This window comes from Phalaenopsis equestris, unplaced genomic scaffold (assembly GCF_001263595.1).
Source record: "Phalaenopsis equestris unplaced genomic scaffold, ASM126359v1 Scaffold000002, whole genome shotgun sequence".
Taxonomy (NCBI): Eukaryota; Viridiplantae; Streptophyta; class Magnoliopsida; order Asparagales; family Orchidaceae; genus Phalaenopsis; species Phalaenopsis equestris.
The window spans coordinates 13,293,746-13,320,741 of record NW_018164444.1 but is presented as its reverse complement, the minus strand read 5'-3'; the positions used below and the strand labels follow the sequence as shown (position 1 = coordinate 13,320,741).

General features: G+C 36.5%; 1 protein-coding gene and 1 long non-coding RNA gene across 6 annotated transcripts in view; both read left to right on the top strand.

Moving 5' to 3' along the window:
- The first annotated feature begins 1,650 nt into the window (after nt 1-1,650).
- On the top strand, nt 1,651-4,084 carry LOC110039497. Its single transcript, XR_002295529.1, has 3 exons — nt 1,651-1,759; nt 2,109-2,237; nt 4,016-4,084. It is a non-coding gene; the product is annotated as an uncharacterized LOC110039497 (long non-coding RNA).
- A 4,754-nt stretch (nt 4,085-8,838) lies between these two features.
- Nucleotides 8,839-26,996, top strand: part of LOC110025707 (glutamate receptor 3.1-like) — a 25,811-nt gene continuing 7,653 nt past the window's right edge. For 2 of the 5 annotated variants that reach the window (XM_020726345.1, XM_020726327.1), the window contains exons 1-6: nt 8,839-9,116; nt 9,455-9,726; nt 9,821-11,169; nt 11,259-11,536; nt 16,180-16,211; nt 16,582-16,988. In XM_020726345.1, coding sequence (XP_020582004.1) covers nt 9,465-9,726; nt 9,821-11,169; nt 11,259-11,536; nt 16,180-16,211; nt 16,582-16,988 — 2,328 coding nt within the window. In that variant the 5' untranslated portion in view covers nt 8,839-9,116; nt 9,455-9,464. Of the gene's footprint in view, nt 9,117-9,454; nt 9,727-9,820; nt 11,170-11,258; nt 11,537-16,179; nt 16,212-16,581; nt 16,989-26,996 lie in introns of those variants that run through there. The other 3 variants (XM_020726337.1, XM_020726360.1, XM_020726353.1) reach the window with 3 other exon arrangements.

Below are 26,996 nucleotides of genomic sequence, written 5' to 3'. Positions count from 1 at the left end.
GCAATGATACAATACTAAAAGATTTCATCCTCTTGCGGGGCTTTGCATTTCTAATGAAGGCTTCTTATACTATCATAATTAACTACTTCATTTGTGGAGGAGAGAATCTTTATAAGGCTAGCAGTTACATGCTTTTAATATGTTGTTGCAGTGACTTCTTTGGTGCAAAATGGAGATAATTTATTTTCTTGCCTAGTGAGTGTTGGTTTGAGTTTTAGGCATAATTGATCAAAATCTTACTATTTCATGATTGTAGACAGTCATTGACTTTGTTCTATTTAGTTAACAGAGGTAATTTATTCAGTATAACCAAAAGATCATTGTCAGCGACTATATATTGCTTTTTTCTTTGGAGGATTTCATAGACTAAAAGTGAAAATTAAATGTGCGGTCAAGTTTAGGCCAACTTAAGTTTATAGAAAGTTTTGTGTCCTATCAAATAAATAAAGCAAAACCAAAAGCTTAGATGAATGGCATTAGGAAACATATGGTATGTATTTGTAAACGTAATATAGTGGTATCATCATAAACTGGCCAATCACCCAGTCATGGGTCGCATGCCATGTTCTTTCTAACATCAGAATTTCGAAATGAGCTTGTTTGATAGCATTGATATGGCTTTGGCTCCTTGGTGAGTTTGGTTCAGAAGTAAATTTGCAGGCTTATTTAGCTAATTTAGGAGTTTTAAGGATATATTTTGTAGATTCTTTATATTTTTTCTTATTTGGTTTGGCTAAAAGTTTTTTTTTTTTAAATTTTTTTTTTTTTTATTTTAGAGATTCTCATATAGGGGAAATTTCTTGGGGATATTCTTGCACATTTGGGTGGTTCTCATATACGGGAAATTTCTTGGGGATATTCTTGCACATTTGGGTTTTGAATAGGTTTGGTTCCAATAGGAGGGTAAACATGAATGAATTAAGGACGGCCTTGGCAGGTGGGTATTGTGGAGTGGATCTCATACTATGAAATCGAACAGGATTTAGACATCTCTTTCTGTCCTTTTGGAAAACATTCTTCACCCGTGTCTCTAGAGCTTCTTTGAAGCAATAAGTTGGTGGTACCCTCAATTGATCCATAGAATTAAATTAGGTGTACTTGTTTGGTCATTTCTCTTTTTGGCTTACCATGTAAGATGGTTGTCAATGTTCTTACTGTATTTATTTGTGTTGTTGGATCCAGTCATTTTTAGTGCTCAATCATACACTTGTGAATCTATATGGTCCTTTCACCTCGTCACTTTTAGTCATAGCACTGTCTACGATAGATTGCTTCTTATTATGTGTATATAGCTTTTGATGAATTAGGAGATTAGTTGAATTTTACGCCAAGCTTATTATTAAGGAGAATCTTTTTACATTTATTGATTTTTGAATTACATAATTCATCCTTCCCTTGGATGTGTGAATGGGCCAATGAACAATTGTATGCTGCTGAGTAAAAATGGTCGCAAGAGTCATACCAACACATTTCTGCTGAAATTTTGTACTTGGTGCGCATGAATCTTTAATTGTACCAAATTTAGCATGCACCAAATTTTCCTTAGGAGTGCTTTGCAAGCTTAAAGTTCCAAAAATCATTTGAATGTACCTTATATGTCGTATAATTTGCTTTCTGATTCCCTGCCATAGCTTTCCTAGCTGCATTCTAATATGGTTTGTTGATTCTGTTTCAGTCTTGCTCCAGTGCATCAGCAGATTCTATGAGGAGATTTAAGAGCACAATTGATGGTGAATAGATTATACTGTAAATTCCTGAGGTTTGTTCTTTTTAATGTAGTGCAACACTCAATGAATTTTTGTTTTTTTTAACACCGATTTTTTAAATTGATCGGTTTACACCGGTCACCGAGAGAGATTACTGTACAAGAAATTTTATTTTAAATGAGATTTTGTAACTTTCCTTATTTAACGAGCTAGAATTGACTGCTTCTCCTGAACTTGTTATTTATGAAGTTATTCTTATGGTACATACTTTTAGTCTCTTGTAAGCGGTCCTAAACACTATTCTATTGTTCTGAATTCGTATAAAAATATACAACTTATTGTTCTAACTTCATGTTAATCTTGCTCATATCATGGCCATGACATTTTCAATGATCACTGCAGATGCTCAATTTTTCCACCTTCAACTTTTAGAAGCAAACCAGGTCGCAGGTACGTCTGCAAACTGTCCCCCGCAAGTCAGAAGAGGGGAAGATCCATCCAAAGTGCAATTAGACATGCAAATTCATCCATGTAAGAAATGTTACTAAAATTGCATTTTTCTTACGCCCAACCAAAATATTTTGGTCATTGTTGGGCATGGTTCTAATGATATTGTCCATTAACTCTAAAGATGAGGTTGGAAGTTAGAATCTTTAAAAATTATATTAAATAAAGAAAAAAAAAATTTCACCCTTGTTAGGATATTTTTCTAGAAAAAAATAGATGATGAGCTTCTAATAGCTTATTTAGTTGATAGCTATATACTAAGAAGCCTCTGGATCGGGCTTAAGGGATGAAGTTAGTCAACTCGTCGAGCCAACGAAGACAATTCGGCCAGATCAATCCGACCAAGAAATTCGGCCCAGGAACCCGATAGGATAGTTTGCTTAAGATGGTCGGCCTCCACTACTCGACCCCAACAACTTAACTAACCTCTTTAGGAGATCAACTCGTACCGGTATATGCACGACTTTGAGGTAGAAACCCTCGAGATAACTAGATGGGCCCTGCTAGCTAGCCTCTTGTTTGAATAGGCCGACGAGCATTACTAGAAGTGAAACACCATAGGATGGCTGGCAAAATGTGTTATCCTGACAATTTAGAGAAGAAGCAAGAGAAAAGATGGATAAATGATTCTTTGGGAATTATGTACAATAAATGTATTATTTGTAATATGTAAAGCAATCCCTCTATAACTAATAATGATCAGTGTAATAGAGGGAGATTTCAAGATTGGGGAAAAGCTAATTCTCATCTCTCTAATTTTTTTCACCTCTATTCTCTGTGCTCCAAATTCTTTTTATATTTCTTTTCTTGCTATTGTGAATTCATGGATAAATCAGAATCCAACAATAGCATAGTTCAATATTTTGTTTCTTAGGCATAAAATATTAAATGCTCATGCCAGAGGAAAATAAGATGATAAAGTGGCTACCCAAATGTGTCATCCTTGCAAATTACAAAAGAAGATGATAAAAGATCATTTGGAATTTATATAAAATAGAAGTTTCCATGCCCATGAAAATAGCTTTATACATCAGATTATCACTTAAATTGGATCATCTGGCTGAAAACTGATCAACCGAAGTACATTTGGTTGTGGGGACAAATATGAGAAGTTTCCCAAGCTCACCAAGGCGATTTTGCCTGAGTTAATAGAGTGTTCGTTGGACCTCAGTGAGGTTTTATTTACAATATGGAATTGCCTCTCACTTTGAACCCACCATGTAATTTCTGACTCAATTATATACATGCTGGTTTAGATTTGTTTTACATCTTGCACTCATTAAGTTTTACTATGTATAAGTATAATAAGATTTACATGCATACAACTCAATTTCCATGTATATACTTATCTAACATCTATACTTCAATTTATATATGTATGCCACCTTAGTCAAGATAGTGATATTTTTTTTATGTCATATGATTGATTTGGGTCTTGTAAATGCATAAAATAAAGTTTAGGTGTTAGATATGTAAATACATTTGATTTGGGTCTTGTAAATGCATAAAATAAACATAGGAATTGGGTGATATGTATGTATATGTCCTTGGATATATAACATTACCCCTTCTACTTGAGTCTTTAAATAAGAGACTGAGTGGGCCAAGAACAATAGCAGTCGTCTGCGCAAATCATCTGCCCAAATCTCAGACTTACGGGCCTATTTGGAGCAGCTGTAGCTATTTGAAGAAACAACTGTGAAACTATTAAAGAAAAAACTATTATTCAAAAAGTTGCGGTGATTATTAAAAAAATAATAATAATAAAAAGTCTAACTGTAATTTTCTGGCAATCATCGCAGGCAGTCAGGTCCGACGAGAAAACACAGCATGAGAACACAGGTAAAATGCACCGCCGCCCCCAAACGGAGCCTTAATAGCAAAATGAAATTTCACAAATATTAAATCTCAATTTTTTTTATTTTTTTTATTTTTATTATGTGACTTTTCTTTATTAGTTGAAAAGCTCTCACGTGGCACGTGCAACTCGTGATGCATACAACCTTTTTCCAAATTCCAGAACTGCTCCACTAAAGTTTCGACGTGGCAAGAATTCTCTGGGGATTTAAAAATAATAAAAAAAAATTTACCAACATACCACACGACTAATATCTATTTACATAAATAACATCAAATTTTTTTTTATATTTACATTTTTATTGCTTCTGTATCATTAATTTACGCAAAAAATTAGTATTTCACTTTATATAATAATGATATTTTTATTTGATATTAACATTTATGTGTTTGATATATAAATATAAAAAATTTTGGTGGCATGCATGTAAATGCCCCTAAAAACAATTCTAAATATAAAAATAAACTTTTAGCACAAAAATATCATTAATTTAATTTTAAAAAAGTGAAACCACAATTTTTTAAAGCATAAAAGTAATTATTAAATATAAAAAAATTAAAATATAGATTTTAGATATAAAAATACATAACAATTCTAGGATATGTATGTAAATCTTTTTACATAAAACTGATAAACCAATGGTAAGTTGTCCTTGAGAGGCATCAGTAGAAGAAAACTTGTAGAATGTTTTTTAAGCCTCCAATTCAAACGTTAACACGTGGAGATATTTTTTATATTTTTATTTATTTTGCTGGTGTTAGACTCTGAGTTTTTTTGTCTTTTGTTTTGAGATTTTGATTTGTTTTTTTGATTTTATTATTTTTTCTCTATTTAATTTGATATGACATATTTTTATCTTGATATTAATAGATAAGAACAAACATGCTTTTGATAGTTTATTTGAGTTTGATTTTGATTTGCTATGATGAATTTCAGTTTTGCAAGGATTTTTTTGAAATGGAGTTCGAGGTTCCCATACACATAAACTGTTAGGTATGACTCATATACCAGGAAATTTGGAGTATCTTGAAATTGAGAGGTATGTCTCCTGAAATGAAAAACAGTGTCTCTTAGTGTGAAGAGGTGTATCTCTTAGATTAATGGGTTGGGGGGAGCGAGGGTGTGTTTGTAAATTTATTTATGGGTTTTATCTATAAATAGATGTGTAACTCTATGGGTATGTAATTCTTCTGAAATAGTGAATTCACAGCTATGCTCCCGAGGATGTAGGCATCTTTGCCGAACCTCGTTAAATCTTTGTGTTCTTCTTCTGTATTTGTATTATTTCACCCTAAATTACACAACACAAACTCCTATGATTAATTACTCCTCCCGACAATGGGAATGCACTTTCGATTAAGACTAGTTATTTAGAATTGAATATTTAACATATAATAGCAGAAGACTTAGGATTTCAATTTGTAAAATCTATCACTTAAAGCTTAAAGCTAATGTTGGGAGAATGAAGGAAACCTGATCAAGATCATTTGGTTACGTCATCTTGGGTTCTCATGATCCATGATCTACTTAGCCAGAGATGATAGTGGACTCAACCTAATTGAAGGATCCTTGTCAGCAGTTATGGGTTATGTCGTCCAAGAAATCTTTGTAGATCTACTAATAAAAAATTTTGTCAATCAATTATATCATTATGATTCAAAACTTAAATGATAGAAAGTCGTTATAGAATATATATGTTGTAATCGTAATCATAATATAATGGTGTCATTTGGGGCAACCACCCGGTTAGAGGGCTCTGGTCATAACAGCTACTTTATGATGTCATTTGATTACAGAACCACGCGGACAGAAGTCTCGGGTTACGTCCTTATTGGCATGCAATTACTCTAATTGCAAATATATGGATGCAATTAATATGGCATTAGCTCTTTGTGAGCTGAAGTCAATCAAAAGTTTATCACGCTGAAGAAACTGTTGCAGATGGTGGATGTGGTTTGCTTTAAGTCTTAAGTGGTTTAATTTTAGCTTGAGTATTTTCGTTGATTACATTGAAATATTGATTTAAAAGATTGACCCATTTCGTTGAAATATTTGATCAATAAGGCCATCATTAGGGATCTAAGCATTTTAAACATTTGTATTTGAAAGGGGTATTTAGTTTTGTTGATTTAAACTTTTAGCTTATGAGTCATGTCGACTCATGTCCTTACAAAGAGAATCAAACTAGGTGATTTGAACTTATAAATTTTTATTTTAGGGTTTAGACAATTATTCCGCAAGTATTAGACTCATCAACTCTAGTCTTCATGAGTGGAGGATCAAAATAAGTGACTTGGACTTGTAAATTTTTTTATTTTAATATTTGGACGTTTATTTCTAAATTATTAAACTGGGTGAGACTTATAACCATATTCTATAGGCAAGATGACTCGATTAGCCCACGCAACATTCTCGAACCAAATATTTGAGCATTCAATATATTAATTAGAGCATATACGAGCTTTCAATTTTCATACATTTGAGTTATTTAGTTGGAACATTTTGTGGCTTAAGACAATTTTTCTGATTTAAGACATGGATTAATTAAAAAGCATGCATATAGGTTTTCATTTTAAGCATTTTACCGCGTTCTATTTGCTAGCAGGTATGTTGTTAATCCGATGGCAAGGATTTAAAATTTCAGAATTTCTAAGTTTGAATTATTTTTAAACCCTATGCCCCTAAATTTGAAAGCCCAAACTTGAAAATATTTTTAAGCCAAAAGAGTTTAAATCTCAAAAGCTCGAGATTTTAATACTTTTTAAATTCTCGTAGCCTATATTTTAAAAGCTAAAAATTTCAAATTATTTTAAAATCAAATGATTTACATTTTATTTTTATTTTATAAGCTCAAAAATTTCAAAATTTAAACTTATTTATAAGTTCAAATTCACCCGAAATTTTGGCAGCCTCCCAGTATCAACTCTCATTAGGGGGCAGAGAGAATGTCAGTCTTCCCAACTATCTTAAAAGAATCATTGGTCGGTGTCATAACACATTGCGGCGGAGGAACCAAAATAAATCAATTAACCTGCAATCTCAAAAGATGTAAAGAGTCTTCAATATACATGCAAAAAATGTTGGGTCCCAAATCAATATTCCCTTAAATAGGGTGTGCATTTGGTCGGTTCGGATGGACCGGTTTTAAAATTGGTCAAACCGATTTTGACTGAAATCCATAATCCAGAAAACCTAAACTATCTTAAATTTAAATAAAGTCTAACCGTCCGAGCAAAAAATTAATTTGATTTAAACGGTTCGGTTATGAAAAAAGTCGAAATTTAATTGTTTACTGAAATTTGGGTAAAAACAACCATTACAAATCGCATATATTATTCACATAATATCGATTTGATTTCATGAATCCTCTATTTATTTCAATCAATAGATTTGTAAATAGAAAGTTTTACCATGAATTTTGATATTTGAGTAAAGATTTTTTATTTTTTTTTTAATTTATTTCATATGAAATAAAAATACGATAGTTTTTTTTTGAACTACCGAACTGATGTATTTACGCGTGTCATGACCAAACTATTAAGAATTTTATAAAAATGAAATATAAGGGCCGGGGTTTTACCATGAATTTTGATATTTGAGTAAAGATTTTGAAAAATAGAGTAAAGAAAGTGATAGATTTGTAAATAGAAAGTTTTGGGTGGTCTCTATCTATTAAGATTAAAAAAAGGAAAAGTTTACATATTTACGGATATACCACACAATTCTTATGTATTTACATATCTAACACCTAAATTCGATATTTACACTTATAACACTTTAATATATCATATCTATGTATAAAAATGTGTATATCACACATCTAACACTTTAATGATGATATTTGAGTGTTATGCTTATAAATATGAAAATTTAAGTGTTAGATATATAATGCAAAAGTACTTTGCCGTATTTACGTAAATGCCCCTATAAAAACTGTTTGTGCTTAAATTAAATTAGAGCCGAATTTTATTTAAACATTTTTTTAATATTTAGCATGTTAATATTGAGGGGCAATTATAGATAGGGGTGTAAACGAGCCGAATGCAAGCAGGTCAGGCTCAGCTCGTGCTCGACTTGTTAAAAAATATCACTGTTCACGTTTGACTCGTTTATATTTCAAACACAAAAAATGTGTTTGTGTTCGGCTCGTCAAACAATGAGTCTTTTTGACAACCCAAATCACTCAACCGTAGGATATTAAGGGTTGAGACAAGATTTAACTCTTATTGTTTATATTAAAATATCGTATAAAAATAATTTAATATTTTTATTCTATTTTTTAACTAAAAATTATAATTGATTATAAATCTTTGTAGCATTGTAGTCAAATAACTTTTTTTAAAAATAGTACTCATCAATATATAGATATATAGTATTTCGAGCCAAAATGAGCAAACACGAATGAACAAATCTTAGTTCATGTCCGCCAATTTATAAACACAAAAAAATATTTGTGTTAGGTTTGTTAACTGCAAACGAGTCAAACAAGAGTTTCTTAATGAAGTTGTTCGCGCCATTTTGACAGCCCTAATTACAGACAGACCACCCCAAACAAACTTGCTATTTATAAATCTAGCATTTTTTTTCATCCATTTTTGAAATTCTAACTCAAATATCAAAATTAATTGCAAAACCACCCTCGTTCAAAAAAGTCACATATATGATTTATTTGTAAATATTAATGTTTGGGAGGATCTGTATGCAAATATCCCTTCTTCTTTTTAATCCTTTCAAAAAAATCAAACTTTGAAATTACAGGGCCTTAATGTGAAAGTTCCCTCACTGACTACATCTTCATCTCCTGGTTCCTTCCTTCACCACCTAAAGCAAGAATCACGTCTTAAATGTGCTCTCTGTGATTCGCCTCTCATTTGCTCCCAATTCCTTTCCACCTCTCAAAATCCTCAAAGAATTACTCAACACGAGGCTCTATCGCTCCTGTTCCTCTCCCTCCCTCTGCTACAGATTCATCGGGGCCAGCTTCAGCTTCAAACGACAAGTTTTCCGGTACTTAAAACCTCCATCCTTTTGTCACTCTTATGCAGGTGAGTTTTGTTCTTTCACTTTCACCTTAAACTCAGTATCCTCAGACCTCTTCAATGGTGAATGGACAAACTTTTATGTTTTAAGATCATGTCTTCTTTTACTTTTGCTTTTTGAGCTCTCCCCTCCTTTTCCAGTATCATCACCAAAAGATTCTGGGTTTAGGATTAGGGTTTTGAGGGGATGAAGGGTTGTGTCTTTTTCTCGATTAAATATTGGTATTTCGCCACTCCTGCTAAAGAGATTTTATGGGTTTTACAGTTTAATAAGATTTCCTTGATTCTTATCCATTAGTACTCCGCCTGCAGTTTTTATTAAACATTTTTAAATTTCATGGCAGTGATTACAGTATGAAGCTGGTTCTGCTTATTTTTCTTTTCATCTGTTCTTACCTGTGGGAAACTGGAGTCTGCAAGAACAATTATTCAAGGCCTGCTACTGTAAACATAGGGGCGATTTTAGCTTTGAACTCAACTATCGGTAGGGTTGCTAGGGTCGCCATTAATGTTGCAGTGAAGGACGTTAACTCTGACCCATCTGTTCTTCGAGGGACAAGACTGGTGGTGCATCAGCAAGACTCAAACTGTAATGCATTCGTCGCTATTGTCCAAGGTATCAGAATCCCACTTTCTTCCACCATTCAATTTATACACATTTATAATCTAAATGTATATTTTGTTCTTATGGGACTGAATTCTAATTACAGTTTTGCAGTTCATGGAGACTGATATTGTGGCAATAATTGGCCCACAGTCATCTGTGGTTGCTCATGTTGTCACACATGTTGCGAATGAGCTCAAAGTTCCAATGCTCTCATTTTCAGCTACTGATCCCACTCTTTCTTCTCTCCAGTATCCATTCTTTGTCAGAACAACACAGAGTGATAAATTTCAAATGGCTGCCATTGCTGATTTGGTTGATTATTTTCAGTGGAGGGAGGTTATTGTCATCTTTGTAGATGACGACTATGGAAGAAATGGGGTGGCTGCATTGAGCGATGAGCTCGCAGAAAGGAATTATAAGATCTCTTACAAGGCCGCCTTGCCGCCGGAACCCGAAAGGAGCAGAATTTCAGATTTGCTTGTGAAAGTGGCTCTAATGGAGTCTCGGGTAATCATTCTTCACACGAATCCGGACTCCGGCATCAAAGTTTTATCAGTGGCTCATTATCTGGGAATGATGATAAAAGGATATGCTTGGATAGCTACAGACTGGCTTTCTTCTCTCTTAGATTCATCTTCCCCTCTAAATTCTGAAATCATGCTTACCATGGAAGGTGTGCTTTCCCTAAGACAACATACGGCAGACACAGAAAGGAAAAAGAGTCTTCTTTCGAAGTGGAGCAAGTTTGAAAATGACGATAAAGCTGTAAATTTTAGACTCAATTCATATGGCCTATATGCTTATGATTCAGTGTGGATGGTAGCACATGCATTGGATACTTTTTTTGATGATGGTGGAGCCATTTCATTTTATAATGATTCGAGATTGGAAGATGTTGATGATGGAGTTCTGAACCTCGAAGCACTAAGCGTGTTTGGCGAGGGAAATCTTTTGCTGGAGAAGATAAAAAGTTCAGTTTTTGATGGTGTTACTGGCCATTTCCAGCTTGATTCTGATGGAAATATTATTCATCCTGCTTATGATATCCTTAACATTGTGGGAACTGGATCAAGGAGCATAGGATACTGGTCAAACTATTCTGGTTTGTCTACTGAGACTCCTGAAATACTGTACCTCAAGCCGCCAAATCGGTCCAGCATAAATCAAAAACTATACGATGTTATATGGCCGGGTCAGACAGCAATAAAGCCCCGCGGGTGGGTGTTCCCTAATAATGGGCTGGAGTTGAGAATTGGAGTGCCAAATCGACATAGCTTCCCAGAATTTGTCTCTAAGGACAGAGGTTCTGATACAATGAAGGGTTACTGCATAGATGTGTTTACTGCTGCAATAAATCTTTTGCCTTATCCTGTTGCTTACAGATTCATACCTTTTGGGATTGGAAGTGTAAATCCAAATTACACAGAGCTTGTTGAGAAAGTTCAGGCAAATGTGAGTTTTCAAGAGGATAATAATAGACTTGTATGAATGCTGAGGCGAAAAACTGAGTTAGTTTTGTTCTTTTGGTTTTCGTCTTATAGGATTTTGATGCTGCCGTAGGGGATATTGCGATTACTATGGATCGGGCGAGGATTGCAGATTTTACGCAGCCCTTTATTGAAGCTGGGCTTGTCATACTAACTTCTGTGAAGGAACGTGAATCAAGCGCTTGGGCTTTCTTGCAGCCATTTACAGTGGAGATGTGGTGTGTCACGGGATTATTTTTCATTTTTGTAGGAGCTGTGATATGGATACTTGAGCATCGAATCAATGATGAATTTCGTGGTCCTCCAAGGAAACAAATCATTACCATTTTCTGGTTCGTTAAACAATTTAAGTTTAGTTGAAAGTTTCATTTTACTTCCACGAATGTGTATCGATAATTACTCACTATTAGATCATATGGCATAGTTTTGTGTGAGTGGATGATTGGAGCGAATTTAATTGGGGATGGTTTAGATCCAAGGATATCTATGTGAAATCATTATTATGGTGGGTAATAAAGTTCTTGGTGATGATGACTGATGATTATACCAAGTAATTGATGCATTAATGAAGTTATGCTAGGAGTGTAAAGTTATCGGTCGCGCATTTTAGTACATGGCAAACTAATAGGAAAATTTCAAGTTTAATAATCATGGAGTCAAATGAAAAGAGCTTTGCTTGCACAACTTGTGCTATGTAATTTAGGTCAATTTGATTGTAATTTTGCATGCATTTTTAGATAGAATCAGGTTTTATGATTCTTTGTTGCGGAGATAATGTATCAAATTTATAGCCAACCAAACATTCTATTTGCTTTGCAGCTCGTTGAAATTCAATTGTACAACCTTAAGCTTTTCTGAATTTTGTACCTTTCTCCTAGTTATTTTCATATTATTTCCATTTTTAGTTGACACAAATGTATGAATTATTTTCCATTTCAAAGTAAATATTCTATACTGAACATTTGAGCTCTACACCTCACATGCTGGATTCAATTTGAATTGCTATTTGATCTATTTCCTTTGAATTCATTTTTTTCTTTAGTATTAGCTTATAAGTATAATCAATTAGTTATCATTAATCGAATTATCCCATTTATCCTCATTTTCTGCTGAGTGCTGTCTGAGTTTTTAAATTTATTATTTCTAAATCATTTTGAGTAACTTTTTAATATGCTGCTTCAAGACGAAACCCTCTCATTCTAGTACTAATTTTATCGATTAGTTTAATGGTGCATTTTCTGCCTTTTAGTCTGCATGTTAAAATCTTCGAAGATTTTTTTTTTTAATTATCTTGTCCTCAATGGATATCACTCCAATTGAATTCCTCTAATATAATTGTTTTCTGCTAGTAAATTCGTGGAGATATAGTAATATATTAACGTCTCAGTGTTGTACGAAGATCCAATACAAAAGTAAACTACTTTTATCAACTAGTTTAATGATATGAGTATTGAGGATGAAGACCGAACAATGATTCTGTTGTGCTCATTTTCTTCCTCCTATGAACATCTGGTGACTACTTTTACATATGAGAAAAAAACAATCAAATTTGATGAGATTACTGCAACATTGATGACTCACAACCAGCAGAATCTGAATGCAGGGGAAATCTCTCATGATAATTGTTTATATGCTAAGGGCAATCAGGATTGTGGAAGGAAGGAGAAGGGGAGTTCTAGAATGCGAAATTTCAGGTCAAAGCCGAAAGACAGAAAGGCGATTTATTGCTACAAGTGCAAGGAGCTGGGACATATGAAGAGAGATTGTTCAACGCTCAAGAAGCAGTTTGATAAGAAACATGATGTATCTTCCAAGTTCATAAATATGGTGCAGAGTGACATTATAGATTACAGTGATGGTGATGGACTTTCAGTTACAACAACTCAAGAAGCAGTTTGATGAGAAACATAATGTATCTTCCAAGTCCATGAATATGGTGCAGAGTGACATTACAAATTACAGTGATGGTGATGCACTTTCAGTAACAACAACTCAATTGAAGGATACATGGATTCTTAATTCAGGATGCTCTTATCACATAACACCTAACAGAGAATGATTTACTTTATACATGTTATAAGATTCGGGTTCAGTCTATTTGGGTGATGATAGATGTTACAATATTGCTGGTATTAACAAATTCAGAATTAAGATGTATGACGACACTGTCAGAACATTATGTTATGTAAGACATATTTCAGATTTAAAGATGAATTTAATTTCCTTGGGCATTTTACATAGAATTGTTATAGATGAATTGACTGTGATGAAAGGAAAGATTACTGCAGGTAATATCTATAAACTGTTGGGGAGTACAGTTGTTGGTGAAGTTCACTTTGTTTAATCATATGATGAAAATGTAGCAGATATGTTAACCAAGCCAGATACTATCAACAAGTTCTTGCATTGCTTGAACTTGTTGAATGTTTGCAATTATTAGACGACATGATTGCCCAACCCAATTCGGTATAAGAAACTCCATGATGTATTCCTATTAAGAGGCTGGATATTCGTCAAGGTGGAGATTTGTTAGGTATATGTATTTCTCCTAAGTGGCTGGATATTCGCCAAGGTGAAGATTTATTAGGTATGACTCATATACCAGAATTTGGAGTCTCTTGGAATTGAAGAGATGTATCTCCTGGAACGAAGAGGAGTGTCTCTTGGAATTGAAGAGGTGTCTCTTGGAATTTAGTGGGTTGGGGGAAGCGAGGGCGTGTGAGTAATTTTATCTGTGAGTTTTATCTATATATATGATGTGTAACCCTATGGGTATGTAATGGACTCCTTTGAAATAGTAAATTCGCCGCTCTGCTCCCGAGGACGTATGCATCTTTGTCGAACCTCGTTAAATCTCTGTGTGTTCTTCTGGATTTGTGCCGATTCTTATTTTTCTTCGCCCTAAATTTCTCAACAGTTTTTGCGTGGAAAACTTGAAAGGTAAAAACCAGGGGACTTAGCCTTGTTGAAATAGTTCCACCATGTTGATATATGTTACAAGACTTAATCAGCTTTGGGCTAGCTGAAAGCAATATTGCACAATTAAGCTTATCGACGTAACTTCCGCTAGAGGAGTGGTAGAATATGTTGAGGGAAGGGGCGGCGACCGCCATCATCATCTAGCATTAATCGTCATTCTTCAAGATATATAATGATTTAATCTACTTTGGGGGCTACTATTTCTCGATTGACACTTCTGTTATAGCCAAACCATAGTCGCATGGCCACCGCCATCGTCATCGAATAACCATCACCTGATGACACCTCCAACCCCCACCGTAATCTGCTAACTAACAATGTTGTTGCTAACATTGCTGGATCACCATCTCCAGATATTACTGTAGACCATCATCGCCCAATCAACGTCGTTCAACCACAACCATTATTGTTGGAGTATTGTTCCCCTGTCGACGGAGCAGCTGCCACTATCAGCCACTGACATCGTCGGACCACAGTCGCCGCAATCGGACCACTAGCATTTGACTGTCGCTGCCACCGAACCAATGTTGCTTAGCCTCCACCGCTGTTGAAACCAAACCACAACCGTTGTCGCTAAACTATCACGTCGTAGCCGTAAGACCTCTACTTCCTGGCCATCATCGTCGACGGTAGCACTAGATTTTTTGATACTCAACCTCTACCGTCAGCTTGTCTTCACAATAGCCGGGTTTCCACCACTTCTTTATTGTTTTATGTCACTTCCCTTGTGAAATTCATGCCCTTCTCGTGTAATATTACTTCTGACTATTCAAGGGCCAGTAAAGCTTGTAAGTTACATCAGCATAGTGCAATCATTTAGACTGGGTCATGTCTCGTGGTTTTTACCCTTTCAGATTTTTCACGCAAAAACTTCTACTATCTTTTCCATTAATTTTGTTTACTTGCGTGTATGTCGGATCATCGAACAACACTAAAACGTTAATATACAAATTGACGGCTGCAAATTTACCAGCACAACAATAATTATTCATAATTTTGGTTCACAATCATGGTACACAATCAATCATCTCAACATTCACACTTTTACTAGAATTAACTTAGAATATTATATAATATGTATCGAAAATTTGTTCAAGAAGTAGCAATAGATGTCATAGTTTTGTTAAAAACTTACAAAAATAAAGTGTCTAACCCTTCATTGCGTCCATTTAGAGTTGTTGGGGCTTGATAGGCTACTTTTTAATAGGTTTATTTTACATTTGAAACGAAGGAGATAAAATTGAATATACTATTCCAATAAGGGCCACTTTGATAAAGCATTTGCATAGTGAAACCTGATTCTCTTTTTCATTCTATTCCAAGACCATTCTTTTTCTTCACAACTGGATGTGCTCTTTTTCGTCTTCCTGATATCCTGAAATTCAGCCAAATTCAACATACCTTGATACTTAATAGTAAGCTTCAGATAAACTTAGGGAACGCCTCTATTGAACTTAAATATCTTCTTAAAATGTAATTTTTAATATTTTTATTATTATTCTGAACGGTTGAAAGGCCAGAAATGGCAATTTATCATTTCAGCTGCTTAGTTTTCTATCATTATTCTCCAAAGAAAATTGCCATTGCTACTTTATATTGATGATTATGAAATTAATAACATCGTTTTCCAAATTCAATGGTATATTTCAATATTGATTACTTGTCAATGTTTATTTATTTTATGAGGACTGAAGATCCCCTACATGAAGTGCAATGAATTTAACAAAATATGAAAATAAATCAATGATGATTAATCTGTTGCAAATTCAAAGTGTATGCAGTTCAATATTGAGTTCCTAAAGTACTGGAGCATTTCCCTTCTAAATGTGTTGCCCTTTTCTTTCCGCTTTTTTCAATTTTATGTTCAATGTGATACAAGTTTCCATTTTTCAAAAACATGCATATTTTTCAGACTAGTATTTGAAAATTATTATTATTTATTTTGAATTACAGTACTTACAACATCTAACCTGTGCAAGTATTCTCTCTGTTGCAGGTTTAGCTTCTCAACTTTGTTTTTTGCCCATAGTGAGTTGGCATTATAAATTATTTTTAACATGTTATCTTCAATTAAAAGGGGACATTTAAATACATAGCACATAATTCTTATGTATTTATGTATCTCACACCTAAACTTTCATATTTACACACATAGCACTCAAATCTTTAACATCACATACATCACACACATAAAAATATCACTATTATCATTTTCTAAAACTGAAATACACTTTTTTCATGCATAGGATTAAGGCACCAACATGTTATGTAAATATGAAAGTTCGGTGAAATATGTAAATACATAAGAATTGTCTGCTACATACGTAAGTTTCCCATTTAAAAAAAAAGTCTTAAATTCTTGCTGACGTGCAATTCTCTCTTCTTCTTACTTTTTCAGGAGAACCAACTGTCAGTACTTTAGGCCGCCTTGTTCTCATAATATGGCTGTTTGTGGTTTTCATAGTGCAATCTAGCTATACGGCCAGCCTGACTTCGATCCTGACTGTCCGGCAACTCACATCACCTATAACTGGAATTGATACTATAATAAACAGCAACGATCCCATTGGTTATCAGGTCGGTTCATTCGCTGAGAAATATCTGATCGAAGAGCTTCGAATATCAAGCTCAAGATTGAGAGTTCTTCACAACCTAGATGAATATGTGAGAGCACTCGAACTCGGACCGAGTAGAGGAGGAGTTGTCGCTGTGGTGGACGAGCGCCCGTACATTGAGCTATTTTTGTCGATAAAGTGCAACTTTGCGTTAGCTGGCTCGGAATTCATGAGAATTGGTTGGGGATTTGTGAGTATCTTTTCATAACTAAATACATAAACACTCTTTTTCTTTCAAATTTGCCTTTGAATGGATTGTTTTCCTCTTGAATTTAGTCTTTTGAATAAGGGGGTTTTGAGTTGGGTTTAGAGAGGCAATTGTAAAGGAAGAAGGGAGTGGTTTGGGAGAAGAGAGAAACCATAAAATTTGGGTAGAGGCAGAATCATGAGAAGAATATTTCTTGTTTTTTGAAAATTGAGATGAGGGGGCAGAGAAGAAGATAGGACATTAAGAGTAATACTTTTGTTGGGATTGTAAAATTTATCTTTTAGTAACATGTCAAAAATAGTCTATTGACTATTTAGATGTGGTCATTTTATTCCTACAGTATTTAAAAGTGTTAAATTGGTCTCTAGACTCTTTTAATATAAGTTAAAATAGTTCTCAGGAATAATTATTTTAGCCTCCATTAAAAGATTCTGATACTAGATTAGTACTTTTATAGGATTTGAGACTAAAATATAACCCTACAAAGAGCAGGGAACAATTTTGGCAATTGTCTCATTTCTCTTTCATGAAGCACAACTTTTGACATGATGCACACATCTCAAATCAATTTAAAAAGATTGCGCTAAAGCATAATTTTATTCAATTCACCTAATTGGACAATCAACAAAGCTCAGAATGAGGTGTCAGCCTTAAACAAGGCATGCATACTGTACAAAATCTGAGGAATAAAGATCTAAATGCATAAATAGATATTTAATATTTTTGTATTCATTCTGCTACGGAGGTGTTTACAATGTGATGGTTTAAATAGGATGTACAAGTCATAAGTGTAATTCTACTATATTGAATCTACGGCTAGGATATAGTGTGTGGGTTTTATATCAATAGTGATGAGGTTTTTTGTTGCGGGAAGCACAGGTGTCCATGTGCTTGCGGGAATGCTATTGTGACCACGTGAACTTCTTAGATGCTTCTATTGCCTCCCCTTAACAATCTAAGAATTGGAAGTGAGAAGTTGATGAAATTTGGCTGGGAGAGATTTGGTGAGGATATACGCCGTCTAGCCTTGAATCATGAGATTTTTATTGGTGATTTCTCAAGATTTTAGGTGTTCTTGTTGTTTATTCATGGCTCTTAATTATGACATAAATGACACACTTGTAATTTTCATGCCTGTTGGAAAGCCTCATCTATCTATAAATAGATGAGGGGTCTTGTGGGGTTGGCATCACCACCATAAGGAGATAGAAAAATCTGATCAAGAAAATCAAGAGGAAGAAAATTCAGCAAGGAGAAGAAGTGGAGAGGTTTTAGAATTGAGGGAGAGATCTTGTAGAGAGAGAGATCTAGAGAGACATGGTAAATCCTCAATGTAATGAGCCTTGTTGACCTCATTTTTAAGGTCATTACTCCTTTCCTTAGCATCCTAGGATCTAGCTCTAGCGGTTTTTATTGACTATCCTAGAAAACTAGAATTGAGACCCACCCTTTTTAGAAATTCCAGTCATTTCTTATTTTCCTGTGATGTCTAGCATTTATGGTCTCAAAACTATCATCTTATGGACAAGCAGTTAAAGGCTATTGTGTGGAGACTCAGGGAGAAGTTCCCAATAGGATTTCAAGTCCTAGGAAAACCTCGTCAGGACTTTATCGTCACATAACATACACAAATGCACAAAATTCACAAAATTGCACGAGGTCGGACTTCAGTTATGCTTAAAGGACGGGTGAAAATGTGAAGGTGAAAATGTGAACTTCTCCGGTGAACTTCCCCGGCCGACCTCCGACGACAAAATGGACTCTGCCAACGCGTCCGAGACACCAAATGTGATAAGTAAAGACACCCATTTTTTCATATTTCCGACACAAGAAAATTGGCACGCAAATCGATAAATTCGTCAAAATAACCTCTGACGACAAAACGGACCTCGCCAGCGCATTCAGAACGTCATAAGTACTTAAAAATGATACTAATTTTGTTATGTTTCAACGCACGAATAAAACACAAATTAAAATTTTATTTTTCAAAATATTAAATACTTTCTTTTATATAAATACCCTTAAATTATAATTATATTAAACCTAAATCCTATTTACACATCTACCCGCATGCTTAAACCCTCATTCGGCCTTGCGTTCCGCTCGATCCCGAGGCTCGTCTCCCTCTCCTCCGTGTGCCCTAGATCCACGATGGATCCACGCGGCTCTCCTTGTCGTTCTTGCTCGTGGCTCATCTCCTCGAGTCTTCTTCTGTCGATTCGCATACACGGCTTGCCTCCTCGAGCTTCCCCTTGGCTTTTCGGCTCTCAAATTGCGGGAAGCAAACTGGCCGACCTTTCTCCTTCTCGAGGCTTTACTGTCTCCTTCTTTACTGTGGCATTTACTACCCCATTGTGTGATTCGTTGCTAGTGAGGCTGGTTGGTGGCTCTTTCTCCTCTCCTCTCTGCCTATAAAACGATTTCCTAATCTACTGTGTTGGGTTGTTGAAATTTTTGAGAGAGAACGGGAGGGTTTTTCAGAGAAGAAGGCTTGGATTCTTTTTTTTGTGGGGGAAAGCTATTTCTTTCTGATTTGTTATTCGAGGGGAGTTCTTCTTCCTCTCTGTTAGCCGATACTCTTGTGGTTAAAGAGCCGGGAGCTAGAAGCCGTGGGGCTATTTGCATGAGGCTTTCGGGAAGGATTGTTGTGAGGGGTGTTTCTTTCAATTTATTTTAGTATTTTTCTTTAAATCTGCATTAAAAATGTATTCTCTTTCTCTCCTCTACTTGGCACTATTTTAGATGGCATGAACGTACTTCCTATCTCATGTGAAAGCAAGATTTGGGTTTGCTTCTTGAAATTTAAGCATGAATAGTTCCTAGAAAAATCTGAATAGAGCATGTATAGGCTGCCTTTATTTCTCTTGCTTGAGATATTTGGAAGTATCATAATGGTAGTTTTGAGAAGAGATTTATTCCTCTAGAAATGCATGTTAGATGAAATTATCAAAGCTTTTATTATTATTATTCATGCTTAGAATAAATGTTGGAAAATGTTGGCTTTAAAAGGATTTATTCATGTTTACCTATTGCCTATCACTATTTGATACAAAAGCTGGAACCCTCTTATCTTGGGGCTCGGTTTAGCCTTTATGTTGTTCGGTGTTGTCCATCTTGGGCTCGGTTTTAGTTGTGCAGGGCTGGATAAATGCTGGAATCATTGTTCTTATTTTTGCCCATAAGCCGAGCTTGGTTTTGGATCATTTTAAAACGTATAAATGACTGGAATTTGATTTCAAAGTTTGTTTTTTATGGTGGATATGGTTTCGGTTTTACCCCTGTGTTGGGCTGAGTTTTGCCCCTTTGCTGCTCGATTTTGGCCCCCCTTATTTGGGCTCGGTTCTTGTTCTTTTGAGATGGGTAAATACTGAATGTTATTTTCTGGTTTGCCCCTTTGTGTTGGGCTCAGTTTATCCTTATGCCAACTCGGTTTGGCCCCCTGTGTTGGGCTCGATTTAGCCTCTATGCTGTTAAGTTTTGGCCCCCTGTGCTAGCTCGGTTTCTACCCATATGTTGCTCGGTTTAGCCTTTATGCTGCTATGTTTTTGCCCTTTGTACTAACTTAGTTTTGCCCCTGTGCTGGCTTGGTTAGTCCGTATGCTGGCTTGGTTTGTTCCTTATGTTGGACTTGGCTGGGCTTCTTTTGAGGTTGTACTCGAGTTGAAATCCCTCATTGTTAAAATTATTCCTGGAGTTTAGTCTCACTCTTGCCTGAAATTGGTTTGTATTATGCATGGGGCTTGGTTTTCTATGCATGGGGCTCGGTTTTCCCTTTCTGCTGGGTTCGGGTTGGCCTTTTACTAGGCTCAGTTTGTGCTCCTTTTGGTGAGTTATGTTGGCTAAAATTTCTTATATGTTTGGACTATTTCTTTGGGCTTAGTTTACCCCTTTGGTGGGTTCAGTTTAAGCTTATTTTGGTATTATATTTTGGCTGAAATCTCTTTCTGCTTAGAATTATCCCTTGGATTTAATTTGATATTTTTGCTGGGCATGGCTTGGTTGGAGGTCTCCCTTCTCTTTTGGCTTTACCCGTGAGCTGGATTTGGAGCTTGGATGTGATTCTTGTTGTCTTACCCGTAAGCTAATTGGGAGCTTGGTTGTGATTCTTGTTGTCTTACTCGTGGGCTCTCCTTTTCTGTTGTTTTACCCGTGAGCTTTCCTCCTTTTTTGGTCCTACCCGTGAGCTAATTGGGTTTTGGATGTGAGCCCGGTTGCCTTACCCGTGAGCTCTCCTCTTCTTGTTGCTTTACCCGTGAGTTCTCCTCTCTTTTGGCTCATACCCGTGAGCTGAATTTGGAGCTTGGTTGTGATTCCTATTGCCTTACCCGTGAGCTCTCCCCTCCCTTATTGCTTTACCCGTAAGCTTTAACTTGTGAACTCTTAGTGGAATAAATTAAGTTGGTGATTGTCTCTTTCTATTGCCTTGATCATGGATATTTACAAGAATAATTTCATTTTAATGAGATATAAAAGAAAAGGGAAAAAAGCTTTTGATTAAAGATAAAGTTGAATGGGATTGGTATTGGCATAGTTTTTGGAGATTTAAAAAAAATATTATTCTTTATGGATTAGTCTTTCTTGTTTTATGACATATGAAGATTTCTTGAAACTTTATTTTGATAAATTATGAATTTGATATAAATTGAATTCATAAAGGGGTTTGGAAATTCATAAAATTGTCATTTGGAAAGGATACCCCTTTTAGGATTGATTTAATTATATAAATGTGAGAAAATGATATCATTCTGGGATTGATTCGAGGACCTTAGGCTCTATTTTTTAGGTCTTTTTAATATGATTATTGAGAATTGCTTTACCATTTTTCCTTCGATCCTTTGGGTGGATCAGTTTCTCTTCTCTCTCATCCTCATTTTTGTTTTTTTCTTTCCTTGCTTCTTGGTTCGGTTTTCTGTGTTTATGTCTGATACATAAGTGCTCATGTATAGTCTTTTGCTATATGTGAAACCATCAAGCAAGGTTGCAAGTAGGTCGGTTTTGTTTTGGGGCGTAGGGCGATGATGACAAAGATACACCTGTGGTAGAGTAGAATGATATCTCATCCTACAACACCAGGACTCAATTATGGGACCTGATGAACTGTAGGATGAAAGTATCATTCACCGACATAAGACTAGAGGGGGACCCGTACCTTCTTAGGTTGTTGGTAGAGTCTGGTAGTCCTATGTTCGGTGACGTGATCGACTTATGGACAATCATTTTTTTTTCAAAATTAGTAAAACAAATTGATAAGAACAGATACAATATTCATGAAAGTGTTTTCATTATAAAAATCAAAATTAAAACAATTTTCCTTCTGTATGCTTAAAATACATATGCATGTTAAAACTTAAATTCTCAGTCACCAATAATGTTGCTGAATATGAAGCATTTGTCGTCGGATTAAAGCTTGTCATCAACTGTGAAGTACGAAACTTGATTATCTACCCTAATTCTCAACTCCTTGCATCCCAAGTAGAAGGAAAATTTGACACTCATAACTCACAACTGGTGCGGTATCTCAATCTGGTAAAAACAATTCTCGCCCAAATTGAAACATGTCAGCTCATTCATATAATTCGGGAGCATAACACCCGAGCTGATGCCCTCTCTAAGCTTGCAACTTCAACAACTGGAGATCTCTATAAAAGAAGGTATATTGAGGAGATGCATTTTCCTAGCATCCATGGCCCATGGGAGATAATGTCTATAGATGACCCAAGGGAGCAATCTTGGATGGATCTCATCATCTCTTTCCTCCGAGACGAAACACTGCCAAATGATGCTACTACATCAATTCGCATCCGACGCACGGCTGCCCACCCCCAGCCAACTTCATCCTTATTGGGGATGAACTGTATAGAAAGGCATTTGTAGGTCCTTACCTCAAGTGTCTTCCTCCATCTAAAGCTGATTACGCTTTACGAGAAGTTCATTCCAGAATATGTGGGGAGCATCTTGGTGGTAGGACACTTGCTCTTAAAATAATGAGGCAAGGTTTCTACTGGCCCACGATCAAGCAAGATGCATTAGAGTTTGTTCAAAAATGCAAGAATTGTCAACTACTCTCCAATCTTACACATGCATCTCCAGTGGAACTCACTTCTTTTCTAAGTCCTTGGTCTTTCGTCCAATGAGTGGAAGATATCATGGGGTCATTTCCGATAGCTATTGAACAACGAAAATTCATCATCTTAGCTGTCGACTACTTCACCAAATGGGTAGAAGCAGAGCCGCCTGACAAAATCACTGAGGCAAAATTAAAACAGTTTCTCTGGTAAAACATTATCAGTCGCATCTATCGCTTTGGGCTCCCCGCAAAGATTATAACCGATAATGGGACTTAATTCACTAGAAGGGTCTTCACATCATTCTGCAATGATCTTCACATTCAGCTGGTGCACACTGCTGTGGCGCATCTCCAAACAAATGGTCAGACAGAGGTGACAAATCGGACAGTGCTCAAGGGGTTGAAGTCTCGTCTTGAGAAGGCTAAGGGGCAGTGGGTAGAAGAGCTACTCAACGTCCTTTGGCCTATTGCACAACCGTGCGTACTCCAATTGGGGAAACTCTATATGACTTATGTTTCGGCACTGAGGTTGTTATCCTGATTGATATCGGAGTTTCAAACTCACGAGTTAAGACTTTCAACTCAGATAGCAACGAGGAAAAGCTCTGACAACATTTGGATCTACTTTTAGAAACACGCGATGTGGCCCATCTTAGAGGAGTTGCTTCCTACCGCCAAAGAGTTGCTCGCCCAAAGAGTTGCTCGCCACTTCAATCAGAGAGTCGAGCCTCGATCTATCTCCGTTGGTGACCTGGTCTTGCGTAGTATTGAAGCCGCCGGTCATGGTCCCCAACGCAACAAACTATCACATCTCTGGGAAGGCCCATATATCGTGACTGCCATGATCAAGTCTGGAACCTTCAAGCTCAAGGGTTCAGATGAAAAAATCTTGCCTCAGACTTGGAATGCAGAAAATCGTTGCAAGTACTACCAGTAACACCCAGTCGTACAGTCCACATATGTTGTTACATCTCAACTCATGCATAATTAAATTAATGTATCTTAAATATTATTCACTTACTTTCCTATATATAAATGATATCTTTAAAAAGTATAATGGCTCATCCTCGAGTCACTCCATGCTCTCGATCCGAGAAATACACAACTTCGATTGTATCTTAGTCAGAGCACGATCAATGCCAGAGGGATTTGATCTAACATCTTCCATATGGGTTAACATCGTCGAGTTTTTACTTCGATAAACAATCCTGGATAGGTTAACAGTCCTTGGTGGGTTACACCTGACTCCTTCCACACAGGTTCGTAAGTAAGCAATGCTCCGACAAACAACCTCGGATGGGTTAATAATTCCTCGGTGGACTTCCATTGGCTCATCTTATGCAGGTTAACATCTTTGAGTAACACTCTGATGCATAGCCTCGGAAAAGTTAATGGTCGTTGGCAATTTATCCACATGATATCATTAGATATCCACTGTGACATTTAAAAAAAACCCCCCCATGAATCCTTCTTCGGTGAACCATTTTTACCACTCAATATCGAGTACACAATCCGCGATGCTTCGCCACCACCCGTTGCCTCGCCGCAACGCATCGCCGCGACGCATTGCTACAACACATCGCGTCGCCCAGACGCCTTGTCGCAATGCTTCACCGCAACACTTTGTTGCAACGCTTCGCCGCAACAGTTTTCCGCAACTCTTCGTCGCAATAGTTTTCCGCAACTCTTCTCTGCATTTCTGTACCGCAACTCTTTGCCTCAATTCTCCATCGCAACACTTTGCCGCAATTCTGCACCTCAAACCTCTGTTTCACCCCAACTCTTCTCCGCAACTTTTCTCCGTAACTCTCCGTCTCGCCACAACTCTTTGTTTCGCCACAACTCTTCGCTCCGCCGCAACTATTCTCCGCAACGCCAGATAATTTTCTTCTCCTCATCACTTATAGTTTTTCCCCTCACAATAAAATTTTTCATTTCATATTCTCTCAGTTTTTTTAGCCTTTCAAATTTTATTTTTATGACTGAAATTAATTAAAATTAAAACAACAGTAAATTAATAAAAAACTTTTCACATTCTGTGATTTTAAAAAAATGTTTTTTATTTATTTAAATCCTGCTACTTGAGCTGTCCCGATTCTTTTCAGCTGGCCCGCCTTAGATTCTTTTAATGCTTCAGCTCTCCAATCTTTTTGGTGCTTAAGCTGGCCCACGAAACTTTGAATGCTTCAGCTCTTCGTATTCGGATTGTATTTAATTAGTTAATTAATTAATTAAATCCTGCTGCTTCAGCTGTCTGTGGCCCTTTGCATTCAGCTCCCGCCGATCCGGGTTAGTCCGGATTCAAAGCCCGCTCTAGCTCCCTTCGGGGTCTCGAACGGGTGGCCTCCTGCCCCTTGTGGCCCACGGGTCTAGTTTTCAGGCTTTCGGGTCTCGGCCCGGCTTACAGACCCTGGTAAAAAAAAAAATTCTTTTCTTAAGGGGGGGATTGAAACCCTAACCCCCATGGCAAAATACACTCACCAACTGAGCTAGACTCAGTTTACTAATATGTTAAGGATAAATGTTATTCTTATTTACATACTGATAGCAATAAAATATATATATCTAAATTTTTTGTCCTCTATGAAAAGTCTATGGATCTTAATATTTTCGGTTTCGCCCGAAAATAGGGGGGCAACTGATACTCCACCAACAAATTTTCATCATTCGGCACGAATCTCGATGCAAAAGTGGTTCATTAAGAGTCATCCGGAGCTTTGATTTCAGCAAACTTGTAGTCAAACTGATCGGCTCGATGAGACGGGTCTAATGATATGAAAGTCAGTCCAATCCGAGTCAAATCAAGCCCGAATCAAGTCATTAAACCACTATTATAGGATTTTTGACATGATTCGGGCTTGATTTGACATGAAACGGATATCGAATCTAGCGAATTCATAGTCGAATTGAGCGTCTCGACAAGATGAATCTAACGAGCCCAAGATTGCTCAATCCCGACATCGTTAAGGCACTCAAATGTCCATCAAACGTCATCTGATCAAGGGAAGCTCTCCGGACCGTCCGATCAAAAGTGGTTCATATTCCTGCATTAATTGTACTCAAAACACGATAAATAGAGCTTCACCCCTCACATGAAAGAGGAGGCTTGAGAGAGAACTTCAGGCTTTGAGAAAGAGCTCAAGTACAACATCATCTCTGTCATCGTCAACCTTCGTTGACCACCACCAATCATCGGCAACAATCGCCGACCTCTGTCGACCACCGTCGGCCACCGTCGATCACCGTCGATCACTGCTGACCTTCATCGATCACCGCCGAACATCATCTACTGTCGTCAACCACCACCGATCGTCGGCGATCATCGCCGACCACCATCGACCACCATCGCCGACCGTCACCCACTATCAATCATCGCCGACCACAGTTGACAGGACACCGTCAGGCGATGCTGTAATCTGAAAATCTAGTAATATTTTCCCATCTATGAGACAAGAGGTCACTGTAATCATCAACATATAGTGGATTCTTATAATTAGGTCAGACCTTGTGGTTTTTTTTCCTTTATGGGTTTTTCAGGTAAAAACTTCTGGTGTCATCACTGGTTGTTTCACTTTTATCTGAGTGTGTGTTGAATCCTCGTGCAATGTTAAAATGATAATTCATTACTCTACCGCCGCGAATTTTCTAACACGCATCAATCTTATAGTTAGAGATAGGAGAGGTGTAACTGATTTTGACATTGGATATGAGAAATTTCAGAGGAGCTGTGTTGACCTCATTTTTGTGAGGTCTTCTCTCCTCCTCCTTAGAGCCTAGGATCTAGTTCTAGGAGTTCTTATTGACCGTCTTAGAAAACTAGAATTGAGACTCACCCTTTTAGAAAATTCTAGCCAATTCATATTTTCCTTTGATGTCTAGCATTTTTGGCACAAGTCGAATCAGTTAAATACTCCTGATTCATA